The 14,706-nt window shown below is 51.5% G+C and overlaps 5 protein-coding genes across 5 annotated transcripts; 3 read left to right on the forward strand and 2 right to left on the reverse strand.

Moving 5' to 3' along the window:
* Positions 1-589: 589 nt before the first annotated feature.
* On the forward strand, positions 590-1,477 carry Z517_05875 (uncharacterized protein; the record flags this gene model as incomplete). Its single annotated transcript, XM_013427617.1, has 3 exons — positions 590-952; positions 1,035-1,362; positions 1,446-1,477. The coding sequence occupies 3 exons, from the start codon at positions 590-592 to the stop codon at positions 1,475-1,477; spliced, it is 723 nt and encodes a 240-aa protein (XP_013283071.1).
* A 2,252-nt stretch (positions 1,478-3,729) lies between these two features.
* Positions 3,730-4,974, reverse strand: Z517_05876 (uncharacterized protein; the record flags this gene model as incomplete). Its single annotated transcript, XM_013427618.1, has 4 exons — positions 3,730-3,917; positions 4,068-4,108; positions 4,218-4,243; positions 4,321-4,974. 4 exons carry the CDS (start codon positions 4,972-4,974, stop codon positions 3,730-3,732), a joined length of 909 nt encoding a protein of 302 aa, XP_013283072.1.
* Positions 4,975-6,370: 1,396 nt separating this feature from the next.
* On the reverse strand, positions 6,371-8,593 carry Z517_05877 (uncharacterized protein; the record flags this gene model as incomplete). The annotated part of the gene is made up of 1 exon (XM_013427619.1): positions 6,371-8,593. The coding sequence occupies one exon, from the start codon at positions 8,591-8,593 to the stop codon at positions 6,371-6,373; it is 2,223 nt and encodes a 740-aa protein (XP_013283073.1).
* A 599-nt stretch (positions 8,594-9,192) lies between these two features.
* Positions 9,193-10,725, forward strand: Z517_05878 (RuvB-like helicase 2; the record flags this gene model as incomplete). Its single annotated transcript, XM_013427620.1, has 3 exons — positions 9,193-9,201; positions 9,251-9,697; positions 9,751-10,725. The coding sequence occupies 3 exons, from the start codon at positions 9,193-9,195 to the stop codon at positions 10,723-10,725; spliced, it is 1,431 nt and encodes a 476-aa protein (XP_013283074.1).
* Positions 10,726-11,939: 1,214 nt separating this feature from the next.
* Positions 11,940-14,134, forward strand: Z517_05879 (uncharacterized protein; the record flags this gene model as incomplete). Its single annotated transcript, XM_013427621.1, has 7 exons — positions 11,940-12,128; positions 12,184-12,411; positions 12,465-12,600; positions 12,652-12,758; positions 12,813-13,170; positions 13,233-13,634; positions 13,692-14,134. 7 exons carry the CDS (start codon positions 11,940-11,942, stop codon positions 14,132-14,134), a joined length of 1,863 nt encoding a protein of 620 aa, XP_013283075.1.
* Between the last annotated feature and the right edge of the window lie 572 nt (positions 14,135-14,706).

A 14,706-nucleotide genomic window follows, 5' to 3' on the forward strand; every position in this document is an offset into this window, starting at 1 on the left:
GCACTCACTACATGACAGACTTCCAGCGTACCAACATCCCCCTCTTCCATCAGAACGATAGACCACTCGCCATCCATTGCACCGTCTTTTACCTCTTCTTTCTATCTTCCTACCTTTGGTGGCTCAAGACTTCTCGCCTGTCCCGGTCTGCCTTACCAGCACAGACATACTCCCTATGGCCTCCATCTGCATCCAATCAGTGACAGCTCCCCTTTTGTGATGAGCTCGCAGGAACTTCAGTCAGTTTTGGGAGACTCGCTGGTGGTAATATTACAGACTGCACGCAGTTAGACCGCCTGTACGGTTCGACACGGCGGTCAGAAGTCTGGGTCTGGCAGAGGTGACTGAAACCTGTGGTCGCTGTACAAAACTTTTCCTTTGCTTTCGTCTTTTAACCTAGGCCTGCAGTTTCTATCCTCTTTCTTCCAAGCCTCAAGCCTCAAGCCTCTCTAAACCCACCATCTCCGGTTGATCAAGAGCCTCCAAATCGTTGCTTGAAGGCACCTCTGTCGTCTCCGGTCCCGTCCCTATTCTGCTTCGCTTGTCACCATACCGTTCTTCGGTACGAGAAGTTGTGATGCGGACGAACATGGATGAGAATATTCTCCAAAGTCTGGCATCCCAGAGGACGCAACAGTGCCAGTTGATCGATCTCACCTTGGGTAAGATGGGGAAACTGTATGAAGCTGAGTCGACCATCTTGCGTGACCTCTACAAGGAGGATCGATGGCGCTGGTCCCCAGAATATGGCCTCCAAGTCGGACTCCCTCAAGACCTGAAAGTTCAATGGTTTTCACGCGAATCAACTCATGATTTGCAGAATCGGGTTCGCCCCTTGACTCTTACTGACGGTGATCCGGATCCGAATGCGGATCGACGTTTGGATACTCAAGACTATTTGTGGCTCTTGTCACAGTTGTTACATTACGAGTTGGGCTTTGCGCTGACTCCTGTGAGTGCCTTTCCTGTTGTTCATCGATCGATGACTTTCTTTACGGCCAACTTATTGATGCAGTCCTGACAGTGACATTCAGATCGACGCGGCGGCCAGGATCGCAGTCGCCCTCCGCACTGGTAATATACGCCAACCAACAAAGCTCCAGCGTCGCGCGCTGAACCTGAGACGGCAGTACCGAGTTCCAAATAGTCTTCAGGACGAAGAACTGGAATCAAGCTCAGAGGTCGATGAACAAATGACCGGCTACAAAGGTGAATCAGAAGGAGAACAAGAGCTCGAAGACGACAGCACTGAGGACGGACTGGCTCCTACACAGTCCTCGCTTGGATCTAGCCCGGAGAGATCATTGGCATTGGAGCACATCATCACAAACAGAAAGGCGTTTGCCCTCGACCCTATTGGAAGTAAAGTCCATTCCTACACAAGTGGAGAATACCTGGATAAGAGAAAAAGAGCTACAATTGCCTCTACCACTGACTCCAGACAGACTCTGGTGGCCACGACTTCAACCATTGCTAAACCAGCAAAGAAGCCCTGGTCCTTCCACTCACAGCACCTTCTGAAAACTCATGAATATCCCCCCTCAGAATCGCGACCGGCCCCATTCAATGGACAGATCGATACAGACAAGCATGTGGACAGAGGACAGACTCTTCCTGCTTCAGGAGATGCCACCCCAACTCCGTCTACAACCAATCATGATTTAAATTTGGGCAATGGATGCGAGAGGGTGATTGCATGCGATAACAGACTTTTTTCGGCTTCTCGAGCTGACTCGTCTGAAACTGCCTCTGATACGTTGACTGCCCTGAACGATGACACTACACAACAGGATCGAAGCGCCATACCAACTGTAGAGCCAATCACTCGATGTCCTATTAATGGTTCAAGGGTGGCGAACTTTCAGTCTGATGCCCTACAAAACCGTTCCAAGACCCGGACACCGCTCTCTCAGACTGGGGTGATATATCTAACAATTGAGGACAAAGATCCAGGAATCTCCAAGCCTGACAGTACTGCGTTGATTCAATCGCATAACACTGACCCAACTACAAAGGATTTGGAAACAGGAAATCGACCAAGCAAAGGCATGCCAATCTGTATTGTCATTGAAGACTCGGACTGCGAGCACCGTGCAGAGCATCGGCATGGGAATGGAGTGTCTTCGATGAGGAAATTAAAAAGGAGAAAGGTCTCTGTCAAACCCCTTATTGCCTCGGGGTCTTTTTGTACCGGAAGGTCGATCTATTCACTCCCGCCCAGTGACATTGACGGTGATGATGGAACCCGATTGCCCGGTCGTCAGAGAAGCCTCTCAAGTGCAGCGTATAGGTTGAGCACCAGATACCCTTCAGTAAAACGCACCGCTGCAAACCACAATAACAACACCCAAAGCAGAGTTCGTGACGGAATACGAGAAGGCACAATAGATGTGTTGTCAAATGGTGGGACCAGCCATGGGAAATGTACACCAGATGCTTGCATGCCCGATGCACAATACAAACCACACCCTCCCTGCCAGTTCAGAGACCCTTCTGATGCAACAGAATGCGGCATGAACAGCACAGCCATGAAGTACTCTGTCCGACATAAGTCTTCATCAGAATCTCCCGCTGCGACCAATGTCATTTCTGGTACGGTCAGAAAAGTTCCATCACCGTGGAGACGGAATTTATCTCATGGACCCTTGTCCATTCACCAAGAAAATACTAAATGCTTCAAAGATGCATCTTCGAATCTCCGAATCGCGTATTCAAACAAGAAAACAAGCTCGAAGAAGTCGAAACTGCAGAAGAAGACACAGCGACAAAGACCACAGCAACAAACTACCGAAACAAGATTCACTGGTTGCGATATTTATGCCCTACATGCGAAAGTCGAAGCGGGCCGGAAGAACATTGACATGGTCGTCGAAGAGCTGCGTAATAGCTCTCAGGAATCTGTCGGAAGTTGCAGAAATTCGCGCGGAGACAAACGATCTCATACTGCAGCGTTCAACGACCATGGGAGCTCTAGTACACGGGATCAAAGGAAGAAGAGCAGAAATCAAACGTCTTGCGAATTGGTGGAAAGAGCTATCTCAAGTGCTCCGAAGAGCATCCTGCCACGTGAGTGTGAGATACCCATGTTCCCTAAATTGGAATATATCATGGGATGCGATGAGAATGGTGTTCCTTCAGTACGCCTACCATTCCGTCGACCGACGCCTCTTACCCACACTCTACGGGACCAGGTGGGCAACCCATTGCCTCGCGAGGAGACGCCTCTTCGGTATATTCTGAAATATGACCAAGAGCAGCGACGTAGGGATCGAAAGACGAGAGCGAATCGCTGGAGCCGATTTCCCAAGCCGTCGCCCCAGAGGACCGGGAAAGGAATCTGGCACAGGCAGGTCAAGTCTGCAAAGATGCCCCTCAGAGGTTGCTGGCCCAGGGGACCACAGGCGGGGTGAGTGATACCTTTGTAAGAAAGTCTGATTTGGTCCTTTTCCAAGTATGTGAGGGATGTTTCGATAGGTTAGTTCTGATGTTGTAGGATGTGAAGGAGGGATGTTGAGACGAAAACGACGAGGCTTTTTACCCAAGTGAACACCTAGACAGACTACCAAACGTGGTCTCGCTCCATTTCGTCTCTTTCTCCTACCCTTGAAGGACGAGGCTGCTTGTACTTCCTTGTTTATCCGCAAGTTTGTCTTATCCGCCGAGCCTCTCTCTCTCCCCCTCTGTCTCTCCCTCATCCCTCCCTCGCGGGGTCCTGGCTCGGGTGTCTCCTCACAACACGACCGTCTCGGCATCCACGACGCCAAACAACTCCTGCATGGGGTCCTTGTAATCCGTGGCGAAGCCGCAGAACGGCGGACTCACCCCGTACCCGAGCAGGCGCTGCGCCTTTGTGGGCAGCGACGACGCCACCGATGGTGGGACCGTCAGGTATTGGTTCTCGACTTGGCGGTACATTCCTGGATTAGATCTGTGGTGAGATCACGAGATCGAGAGATTGAGAGATGAGAGATGAGAGAAGGGGGGGGGGGGGGGGGTAAGGGGGGGTAAAAGAAAAAGTGGAGGGTGAGAGAGTAGAGTGAAGTAAAACTATTGGGGGGCTACCAAACCTTTTGTGAGAAAGATGCCGACTGTCTCCCGGACTTGGTCCCTGTTTTTCAAGATACGCGAGTCAATTCTCGTTCGCCATAGTGGGCTTCCTACCCTCCGTGTAGGGCCTCGAGAATAAAGTGGCAAAAAAACAACAACAAAAAACTCACGTTGTCTGGTTAGCACCACCCGCGTGCTAGATTGCAAAAGGAGACTTATGTCAGTGCCGCCGCGGTAAGAGAGACAGAGAGACAGGCCTGCCAAAATACTCACGTATGTGCTCCCCAGAAAGATGGTGGCGTCGCCCGGCTCCAGCTCGGCCGGCACCGCCTCGTGGTCGTACGGACAGCGATCGTCCTTCCATCGGTGAGAGCCCGGGATGAGGACGGTGGCGCCGTTCTCTCGAGTCGTCTTGACCGTCGCGACCACGCAGCCAATCAGCACAGAGTCGTGGCCCGACCGGACGTGGTAGTCGATGTCGTCCCGATGCAGGCCCTGCTGCCTGCTGCCCGGGTTCACCTGGAACCCGACGGTGCTGGAGATCTGCGGCTTGGACACGGCCAACTGCCTCTCTTGGCCGATCCAGTACTCGAACTTGGACGTCAGGAGTCGGGACGCCACTTCGTTGAAGAGGGGGTTGAGGGCCAGGTCGACGCACGTGGCCGATTTGCCCAAGAGCCCGATGGCCCGCCGCGTCGTGTTGGGGAAGAAGCCGCTCTTATCGCCCCCGTCGGCGTCAAAATGTGGTTTGAGATCGCGCCGGATCTGCGCCGCCTGTTCGGCGGTGATCAGGTTCGTTACGATGACGGCACCGTCCCGTTCGAGAAACTCCTGGACCACGTCCGCTGTGGTCTCGGGGTCCCGGGCGTCAACTCGGGCCAGGGACGGTGTTGTGGACGGGCCACTCGAGGACACAGGGACAGCCATATCTGGTGCCAGTAGAAATAGATCCTTCGAGTCGTGCCAACTAGGCGTGGACGATAGGTTCGCAGGAAAAGAGCTTGACAGGCGAAGCAAGGGCGCTGAGTCGTGGCTACACAAGACTGGAGCCTCAAGACACGCCAAAAACGGCTCAGCAGGACCTTTTCGTATTTGTGGAGGGATTCTACGACAGAAACCTCGACGGGGACAAGAAGATCTCTCGCGCAGTGGCGTGGATGGCACGCAACACTAGTATGAGTTCGAGCACGACAAACACCGAGCGGGGGACATGGTGTAATGGTCTGATAGGTCAAGGGAAAAGTACTCCTCTTTGGGAAACCAGTCCAAAGGCCGTGGAGAGCGAGCAGGCGCTAGGTGATCGCTCTAGAGAGCTAATCTAGATGTCACATTTGAGAAAATGGGCGACCGGGGCCTCCAAAGGCGAGCCGTCACAGTCGCCGATATGCGTCAAAGGTGGATCAAGCACCACTCGAGACGAGAGGAGAGATGGTCAATCTGGCCCACGACTCCATGGATTGATTCGACAGAGGAATCTCTCCTTGACAGCGAAAGATGACTAAAAGGCCCAATGGTTCGACCGTGTAAGTCCGATGATTTCCGGCCTGTCGGAGCCGAGGAGCCCTTGAGGTGGGATTGAATATTGATACAAGTAGTTGTCGGTGACATTGCGACTCATCACCAAATTTTATCCTGTTTCGTCCTCATCAATCCGAAAATTGGAGGGGAATGCGATCATTCTATTCTGACAGGGTGGATATCATGGTTCTTTCGATCAATTGAACATGGCCTCACAAAGCGGGACGGGCGGGACAGGGAACGACGGGGCTCAGCGCAATGGATAGATGCCAAGACTCTAATGGCGGAACTCACGCAAAGGTCTGAGCTAAGATGTTCTAGGCATTAACAAGGCTGAGGCACGAGTATTTCAACCAATCACCGCTGATCACCCACGTACCTGGACCACAGTTTACTAGCCTCTCTCCAAACTTGAGCGCTATCAGAGCTTCTCCTCTCATGCCCTGACAAGGTTGTCCAACTGATGTTTTCATCAAACATCAAAACCATGAGAGTCATTGCCTACTGCATTGGGGAGTAAAAACGATACCCATCTTCTCATGAAGTATTAGACCCTGTTATTTTCGGGGGTTTATCCTCATTGTATTCATCAATCATCATTATCAAGCGTGCATCTCCCACAACTTTTCAAAACCAACGGTCATGGCAGTAGGGCAATTTTTAACAACCCGTGGCGACATGGTGTGACCCCGTATCACGCCTGGAGATTTTCCGCTTCGCGAAGACATCCTTCAAAGTTGATTCGTGGTCTCTGCTAAAATGGAAACAAAAGAACGGCGTGTCCAAAACCAAGTCTACGAGCCACCTAACGTCGAGCTTTTCGCCTGCGGGGCGCAAGAGGCTCGTCATCGATATCATCCGGGGGGTTGGTAGACAATTCTTCTCTCTGTGAGCGCTTGCGTTTTAAGCTACTTGTAGGCGGACGAGTTTCACCACCGAGCGGTTGCTTCTTCAACGCAGAGCTGGGCGGTGATTTTATTGTTTTCTTCGTCGTTTCCGGGATTTCTTCCTCCCGGTGGTCATCGTCACTGCTTGAGATTTGGAGCACCGTAGGACGACTCGTAGTCTCATCCTCAACCCGCTGCGAAGCATAAGCATTCCTGTTGACCAAGTCTTGGCAAGTCGCCAGGTCTGTTTCGACTCGACCAATCGAGGTGGTCACATTTTGAACTTGTTTCGCCAGATTCCCATACATAGAATATAAATTCTCAACGTCTCGTTTGACAGGAATTTCCATCGCTTGCTCAATCAAGGCGTCGAGCTGCTTCTTGTTGTATTCAAGAACAGGTTTGCCGGCAGGACCCTCCTTAATAAATGTCAAATGTTGCGAGAGACTTTCATGGCGTTTTGTCAAGCGGCCATGGAAATACGCGAGCTTGTCCTGGTCTGCCTGTAACTGATTAATCTGCTCGTCGTGCTTGGCAGATTGATCGGCACCATCTCGATTCCTTAGCTCACACCATTCACGTAGACCTGCCAATTCTGCTTTAAGAGTTTCATAGGCATCCCACCCCCGTGCCGCCATGTTAGCTAGGTCATGGTCACCCATGTCGGCCTTGGGCAACCGATCGTTCAGTGATTGTATCTCTTGACCGAAGGATTCTGCCAGGTCTTGTTGCTTGTTCGCCTGTTTGGCCAGTTGCATCCGTAGGATTTTCACGTCTTCGGCCATTCTTGCGGTATCCAGTCCAGCTGTGGTTGCTTTAAGCGTTGATAGTTGTCCAAAAACTTCTTTCGCCAAAGAAGCGATCTCCTTTTGAACGGTCTCGACTTGTGCGTGGTTGGCCGCGGTGGCAGCATCAGATGTTTTGACAGCTTCCTCGAGCGTTGAAACCCGACGAGAGAGCGACTCCAGGTCTGACCCTAGACCATCACATTTCGTGGCGAGAACTTGCTCGATCGTAGAAGAGAGCGACTCGGACTGTGGATGGAACTTGCCATATTTCGTTTTCCACTCTTCTTGCATGGCCTCGAGTTTGACATTGAGACTCTGCCGAGTTCGTTCAGTCTGGTCTAAGACCTGCTTCTGTGTTACCTTCAACTGTGTTTGGACCTTCTGGATCTCTTCTTCGTTCACCCTTGCTAACGCTGCCGGTATACTTGCCAGTTCTTGGATGCGCTCATCCATGGATGTTGAACTCTGTTGTAGACCATTCATTGACTCCCGCAGGGTATCCTGGTTGGTCCCCAGTGTCTCTGAGTATGCTTTGATACCTTCAAGGTCGGCACGGTGTTGAGACTGCGTCTTTTCGAGGTTTCGGATGCTTCGATCTGCTTCCGTGTGTTTCGCATCATGCCTTTCCACTTTGGAGTCTATATTGTTCAGTTTATCGTCGAATTTCTTCAGGCACTGGTCTACCGACAATTGCTGGGGTTGGAATTCTTCTAGCCTTTGCATACTGGCTTTCGACCGCTCGTCCTGCTCCATTTGTTGCGAGCGGAGACCTTCCAGTTCTTGTTGAATAGCCCCAACTTGATCAGTTAATGTCTTGATTTGGTCATCCTTAGCATTGACGATCTCTAGCAAGAGTCGTATGAAGCTGCCTCCGGATTTCTGTGTCTTCTCCTGGCAACCGGTTTCCTGCTTTTTGGCAATGCTATGTTCATACTGAAACCGACGCGTCTTCTGTTCAGCCTCTTTAATAAGGTCGGGGAACGGATTCTCCATTCCTTGTTCCCTTTCGAGCTCTCGTTGAGCAGCCTTGCCTTGGGAGGAAAGGTACTCGCTTCTGCGCCTCCAGAAATCGGTTTCAATGGCGGCTGTGACATGGGAGAAGAAGGCATTTTCGACTTCAGATTGTTCGGACGGCATGGTAGGAGGATTGCGCAGCGTACTGACCGAGCTCGGCCGGGTACTTGTCGAGGCTGTAGGTGTCGTCTTGCTGGCCGAAGCCCGGTCCATGACAGCGCCAACATCCTCAGCCGCATGCACCGGTTTGCGTTTCCCTCTGAGTCGCGGGTCTCGCAGCAGTGAAGGAGAACTAATTGCTGGAGACGAGCCCGGGGGTTTGGAAGGTGATTTTTCCATAGTGCCGGTGCATTGACTCCCAAGCCACTCGGTAGCAAATATGATTCTCACTGAGTGGCCGAAGTGCCAGATGCCTAGAAATGCAGCCGCGATGGTTCAGGAAAGCGCAATATGTTTTCATGTATTGAAGGGAGGGATAAACGCGAGGCGAATGTACTAGACAGCGAGCGCAGGCAGCCTCAGGATACACTGGAAGTCGAATATACGGGAACTTTGGGATATGACATCTGTGGCAATTGACAAAGACAATGTGCTTTCCCGTCCAAATTGTTTCCTTTGGGTTCGCCCAATGTAAAGCACCGGGTATGTCGGTACCCTTGCTGCATCAACGTACATACAAAGGCTCATGTACCTCGTACCCAAGTAGATTGTCGTTGGGTCGCAGTCCAGGATTTCTGCGTGACGTGGGTTCCGCAGAAAACGGAAGGTCGTCCGACTGCGCCAACTTTCCTCAGAGAAAGTCGGTTCTCGTGAATTTGTTCACTATCCGCAGGAAAGCTTTGGACTGGACTGGAAATATCGATGCTTGGTGCCTATTCATCTACCTCTCCTCAAAGTGATCCCTTCGTCTTCGCCTCAGATTCTACCATTGTTGGAAAATGGCGGCAGTGAGTTCATGTCTGTCTCTTTGGTTGTTGCTCCACTGACTCGCGCCAGCCCATAACAACCGTGTCCGAGAGCCGTGAGGTTCGCGGCCTCAACCTCATTGCTGCCCATTCCCATATCCGAGGCCTTGGTGTGGATCTTGCGACCTTGGAGCCTAGAGCCTCTTCCCAAGGGTTAATCGGGCAAGAAAAAGCACGGAAAGCGGCTGCCGTCATCCTCCAAATGGTGAAAGAGGGCAAGATTGCTGGAAGAGCAGTTTTGGTCGCTGGTCCTCCTAGCACAGGCAAAACTGCCATCGCAATGGCCATGGCACAATCCTTAGGACCCGATGTCCCCTTCACAATGCTCGCATCTACCGAAATCTTCTCCCTTGAAATGTCCAAAACAGAGGCTTTGACCCAAGCATTCCGCAAGTCCATCGGTGTGAGGATCAAGGAGGAAAGTGAGATCATCGAAGGCGAGGTGGTCGAAATCCAAATAGATAGAAGCGTCTCGGGGGTAAGCCATGGTTCTCCGATGTGTTTGGACCTCAATTGACAAGATCGGGTTAGGGCAACAAACAAGGCAAACTCACCATCAAAACAACTGATATGGAAACAGTCTATGACATGGGCACCAAAATGATTGATTCAATGACCAAGGAGAGAGTCATGGCTGGTGATGTCATCTCAATTGATAAATCCTCAGGGAAGATCACGAAACTAGGGAGATCATACACGCGCTCACGCGACTACGACGCAATGGGCGCAGACACCAAGTTCGTGCAATGTCCAGAGGGCGAACTCCAAGTACGGAAGGAGGTTGTTCACACCGTCAGCTTGCATGAGATCGATGTCATCAACTCGAGAACGCAGGGGTTCCTGGCCCTCTTTTCTGGCGACACGGGTGAGATACGGAGTGAGGTACGTGATCAGATCAACACCAAGGTTGGAGAATGGAAGGAAGAAGGGAAAGCCGAGATCATTCCCGGTGTGTTGTTCATTGACGAAGTGCACATGCTTGACATCGAGTGTTATTCATACATCAATCGTGCCTTGGAAGCAGATCTGGCTCCAATCGTCATCATGGCGAGCAACCGAGGGAACACTCGAATCCGAGGGACGACCTACAGCTCGCCGCATGGCCTCCCGTTGGATTTCCTGGACCGCCTCGTCATAATTAGTACCCAGCCATACGCAGCCGACGAAATCTCGCAGATCCTCGCGATTCGCGCCCAGGAGGAGGAAGTTGACCTCTCGGCAGATGCGCTTGCTCTGCTCACCAAGATCGGCCAGGAATCTGGATTGCGATATGCGAGTAATATCATCACTACGTCCACATTGCTGAGTCAGAAGCGAAAGGCGAAGGAAGTCGGCATTGAAGATGTTCAAAGAAGTTACAAATTGTTCTACGACCCGGCGAGATCAATCAAACTTGTCAATGATTTCGAGAAACACTTCATCAGCGACGCAGGCCATGTTACATTTGCCATCAACGGCAGCAACGGTAGCAACGGGACAATTGGTGATGCAATGGACACGGCTTGAAAATTTTGGCGGCACCTACCAACAACCAGTCCAATTGAAAATCGCTCTTCGAGCCACAGAGTTTTGAGTCCTGTCTTTGCACTTTGTCGTCGGAGGGATCTCGGTTACAGAGACCACTGCAAACGACCACCAACAGGCGGTGCAGAATCGGGAAAAGGAATTTCGAGCCTTAGAATCTCTACCAGAAGATGCTGAAAAGTGTTCGAAAATCTTGTTGCAGGATGGCGAGCGAGGTCTTGATGCCGCGATTTAGTAAGTGTGCAGCAGCGGAGGATGACCCCAGGTTCTCTGCCTATGTGTTATCTGGACTAATTGACAGTCCCAGAAGCTCCTTGAGAGGTATGCCTGACAGCAAATCGATCCGGCACTTTTCCATCATCATCATCATCATCATCATCATCATATTCCAAAGCCAAGCAGATACAATAAGTGATTGCCGTCTTCTCAAAGCATCGACGTGGCGTTGCTGGAAGACATCGAAATGCGAACCGCCCATGGACTATATCCGCATTTGTCATTCGCGCCCCCTTCCCCTCCCAAGCCATCGCTAACCCCAGGTGTTTTCTACTACTATGTGGGGTACCCCGGACAAAGCTGTCGTTCATAGACAGCCTTGTGGTATCGCGCCCACCTCATGTGGGGCTCGTTCATAGTTTCCCTGGGTTCAGGTTGATCTGTTGTATTTTATGTTCCGGCATTATTCGGGGTAACGACCTTGGCTGCGGCAATTCCTACGGCCATACATCTATCTCCCTTGCGGCAGTTGATGTGTGAGGACTCGAAATGACTGATGGCCGTGAGGTTGTGGGGCCTGTTGAAGCAGATGGGGTTTTCCTTCATCGACGACTGACTCGAACGCTACAAGCGGGCTGGTCGAACCCGAGCATTCTCTCGATCCACGCGATCTTTGAGCACCTAGATTTACTGTCATTCCCTGAAATCATTCTATTACCCGGTCCACCTGGCGTTAGTCCTGCTACGCTAACGGGTGAAAAGGGAGTTGTCATTTGTGCGGCAAATCAGTGTCGGGTCCTCTGATCGGGTGGAGAACCCTTCTCGCGTGGGACAGGGTATCGTTTTACAGACCATTGCTGAATTATCAACATTTCGATTCATCCTATACCTCCAGACTTCCTGCAGCTCATCCTTTCTTTTTCTGATTCTCACCTGGTGACCCTCCCCAAAAGGACTTACTCTGAAATATCTGTTCAAAAATGTCTGCCTCAATTGAAGAAAAAGCCTCAGGCACCGAAGTTGAGACTGTTGAACATGCCAGATCAGAGGCTCGTCATGTCCCTATTCACGAAATTCCGCTCGACCTGGACAATCCACACCAAGCCGCTTTGGAGGACAATCCAGAAAAGGCGGAGACCTTGACATGGCCGACTCTACTAGCAATCCTGGTAGCTATGCCGTTATGAGCAACATGTGGTTGGGTGTGCTGACGTTTGCTGCAAGTCGCTGTCATTCTCGTACGTCTGTCCGATTTCTTGTGGCTTTATTCTGGTCACAGGGATTTTGGTTCCCATCGGCACCGACCTCGGCGACACTGAACATATTTCCTGGATTGTGGGTGGCTGGAGCATCGCGTCCTCTGTGAGCTTCTCCCTCGCAGGCTCATTGTCCGACGTCTTCGGCCGTCGATGGACAGTCGTGGCGGGCGAGGTTATTGCTATTGTTGGCTCGGTAAGACCCGACCACGTTATATTGTGGAATCGAAAGCTGATGACCCCTTGCAGATTATAGCATGTACCGCAAAGTCGACGCTCATGCTTGCCGCTGCATCAACCGTCATTGGCTTTGGGTGTGGTATCATTTTTGTCAGCTACGCCGGAATCCAGGAACTTGTCCCAAACAAATGGAGAGGCCTCCTTGGTAAGGAGAAGCTTTCATCCTCTTGATGCCGACGCCTGACAATCCGTCCAGGTCTTACCGAATGTGCTATGATTCTACCCTGGGCATTCGCGGGGACGCTAATAGCGACAACTTTGAACGCCAACACGGCTGCGAAATGGCGATGGTGCTACTACATTGTGAGTTTCGAATTTTATGTCAACTGGCCCAGATCCGCATTCTGACTGATCCAGGGCATTATATACGGCGTCTTGAGTTTAGCTGGGACTTTGGTCTTCTATTGGCCACCCCCACGTCCACAGTATGACTTCTCCAAGTCGCGTTGGCAGCAAGTAAAGGACGTCGACTATGTCGGCTTCCTCTTGTATACGGGAGGACTGACGATTTTCCTGATTGGACTGACCTGGGCTGGGACCGATGGACATGCCTGGGATTCGGCCTCGGTGATTGCGCCCATCACTGTGGGTTTCTTGACTCTGACGGCTTGTTTCGTCTACGACTTTACACTGGCGAAGCAACCCTTCTTCCCCTATTCTTTGTTTCGCCAAGTGCGCGAGTTTACCGTTCTTCTGGTTGTGGTCTTCGTGGCAGGTGAGTGTGCTTCCGCTTGGGATTTCGCGGTCAACCGACGATTGCTGATACTATACCTCCAGGCGTCGTTTTCTATTCTTTTGCAGGCCTGCTCCCTCAGGGTTCGCTCTATATGTTCACGAGCGACCCCATTCAGATCGGCATCATCGCTCTTCCCAACGGTGCTGCACAACTCCTCTTTGGCGGCATCTTGACACTTTTCATGGGCAAGTTTGGCCATTTGAAGCTGCAGGTGATTGTATTGCTGGTCTTTCAGACCGTCTTCACGGCCGCCTATGCTGGTGTCGTACCATCCAATCGGGCAGGATGGATGGCGTTCCAGTTCTTTGGGGTGGGACCCTTTGCCATGATCACCCTAATCTGCTATGTGATCGCCGGACTAAATGTCCCACTGCGTCACTTGGGAATTGCATCCGGACTGATTGGCACCTTTCGCAGCGGTGGCGGGAGTGTGGGCAATGCAGGTACGTGGATCTGGGACAGGAATCTTAGTTCTCTCACGCTGACCAAAACGCCAAAAGTCTTCAACACCATCCTCAACGGTGTGGTTAAGAACGAGATTCCAAAGAAGATTGCGGAGGTTGCGACTGCTCACAATCTCTCCCCTCAGCAACTTGCGGCTCTGATTCCTGCCACGGCGCAGAACGCTGTCGGTATTCCAGGCGCTTTCGCCTCGGTTCCAGGCATCACTCCAGCCATTGAGCACGCCGCGGCAATGGCATACAGAGAGGCATATGCGTTCGCCTTCCGGAGAGTGTTCTACTCGTCTATTCCCTTTGGGGTTATTGCCATTATCTGCGCACTATTCATCAAGGACCCATCTCAATACCTCACCAACCACACAGCTGTCCACATGGTGAGAGAGGGAGCACTCGGAAAGACTCATCGTCCACACAATGCCCCAGGTGAAGACAGTCAGGAGAAGTCAGGCTCCAACACAGACCAATCATTGGAGGGTCGCTAAAGGGAGCGAACATTGGAAGCAGGGTAACGTGGAAGAGCTGTCAGAGGATGATCCTCCATGTCCAGAAGCATTTTGCAAGGTTGAGATGCGAAAAGGCTGTGCACTAAATAGTCATGATGGCAATGACGATGCATTATGGTGCTTCACCACTCCCGATAATAGGTAGAAATGTGTTTTTGGTGTGGCAGTAGAGAGGCATAAGTGTACAGATTTCGAGACTCCGCGCTCAGAATGGGGTTATGCATGTATCCAGATATGTATGTCTATGTATAGAGCACCGCCATTGGGGAATTCCATCTACCTCCGATTCCCGAATCCCCTGGCATTACCTCGTACTGGGCTTCATTCCCCAGTGACGACTGCCTGGGGATGTGGAGGAGCCTCCGCAATTTTGTCCCACGACGAACATTTTCTTCCATCTTTTTGCTTCATCCTGGTTGGACATTTGTCCGGAACTTGGTCTCTTCATCTGGTTGCCACATTCGTATTCGCGATGGGGCCATGGCTTCGCTGTTGTGGCCCACCGAAACACCCGGACCTCAGTGCCTCAGATCTCGATTGATTGATTGACT

Source organism: Fonsecaea pedrosoi (assembly GCF_000835455.1).
Source record: "Fonsecaea pedrosoi CBS 271.37 unplaced genomic scaffold supercont1.4, whole genome shotgun sequence".
Taxonomy (NCBI): Eukaryota; Fungi; Ascomycota; class Eurotiomycetes; order Chaetothyriales; family Herpotrichiellaceae; genus Fonsecaea; species Fonsecaea pedrosoi.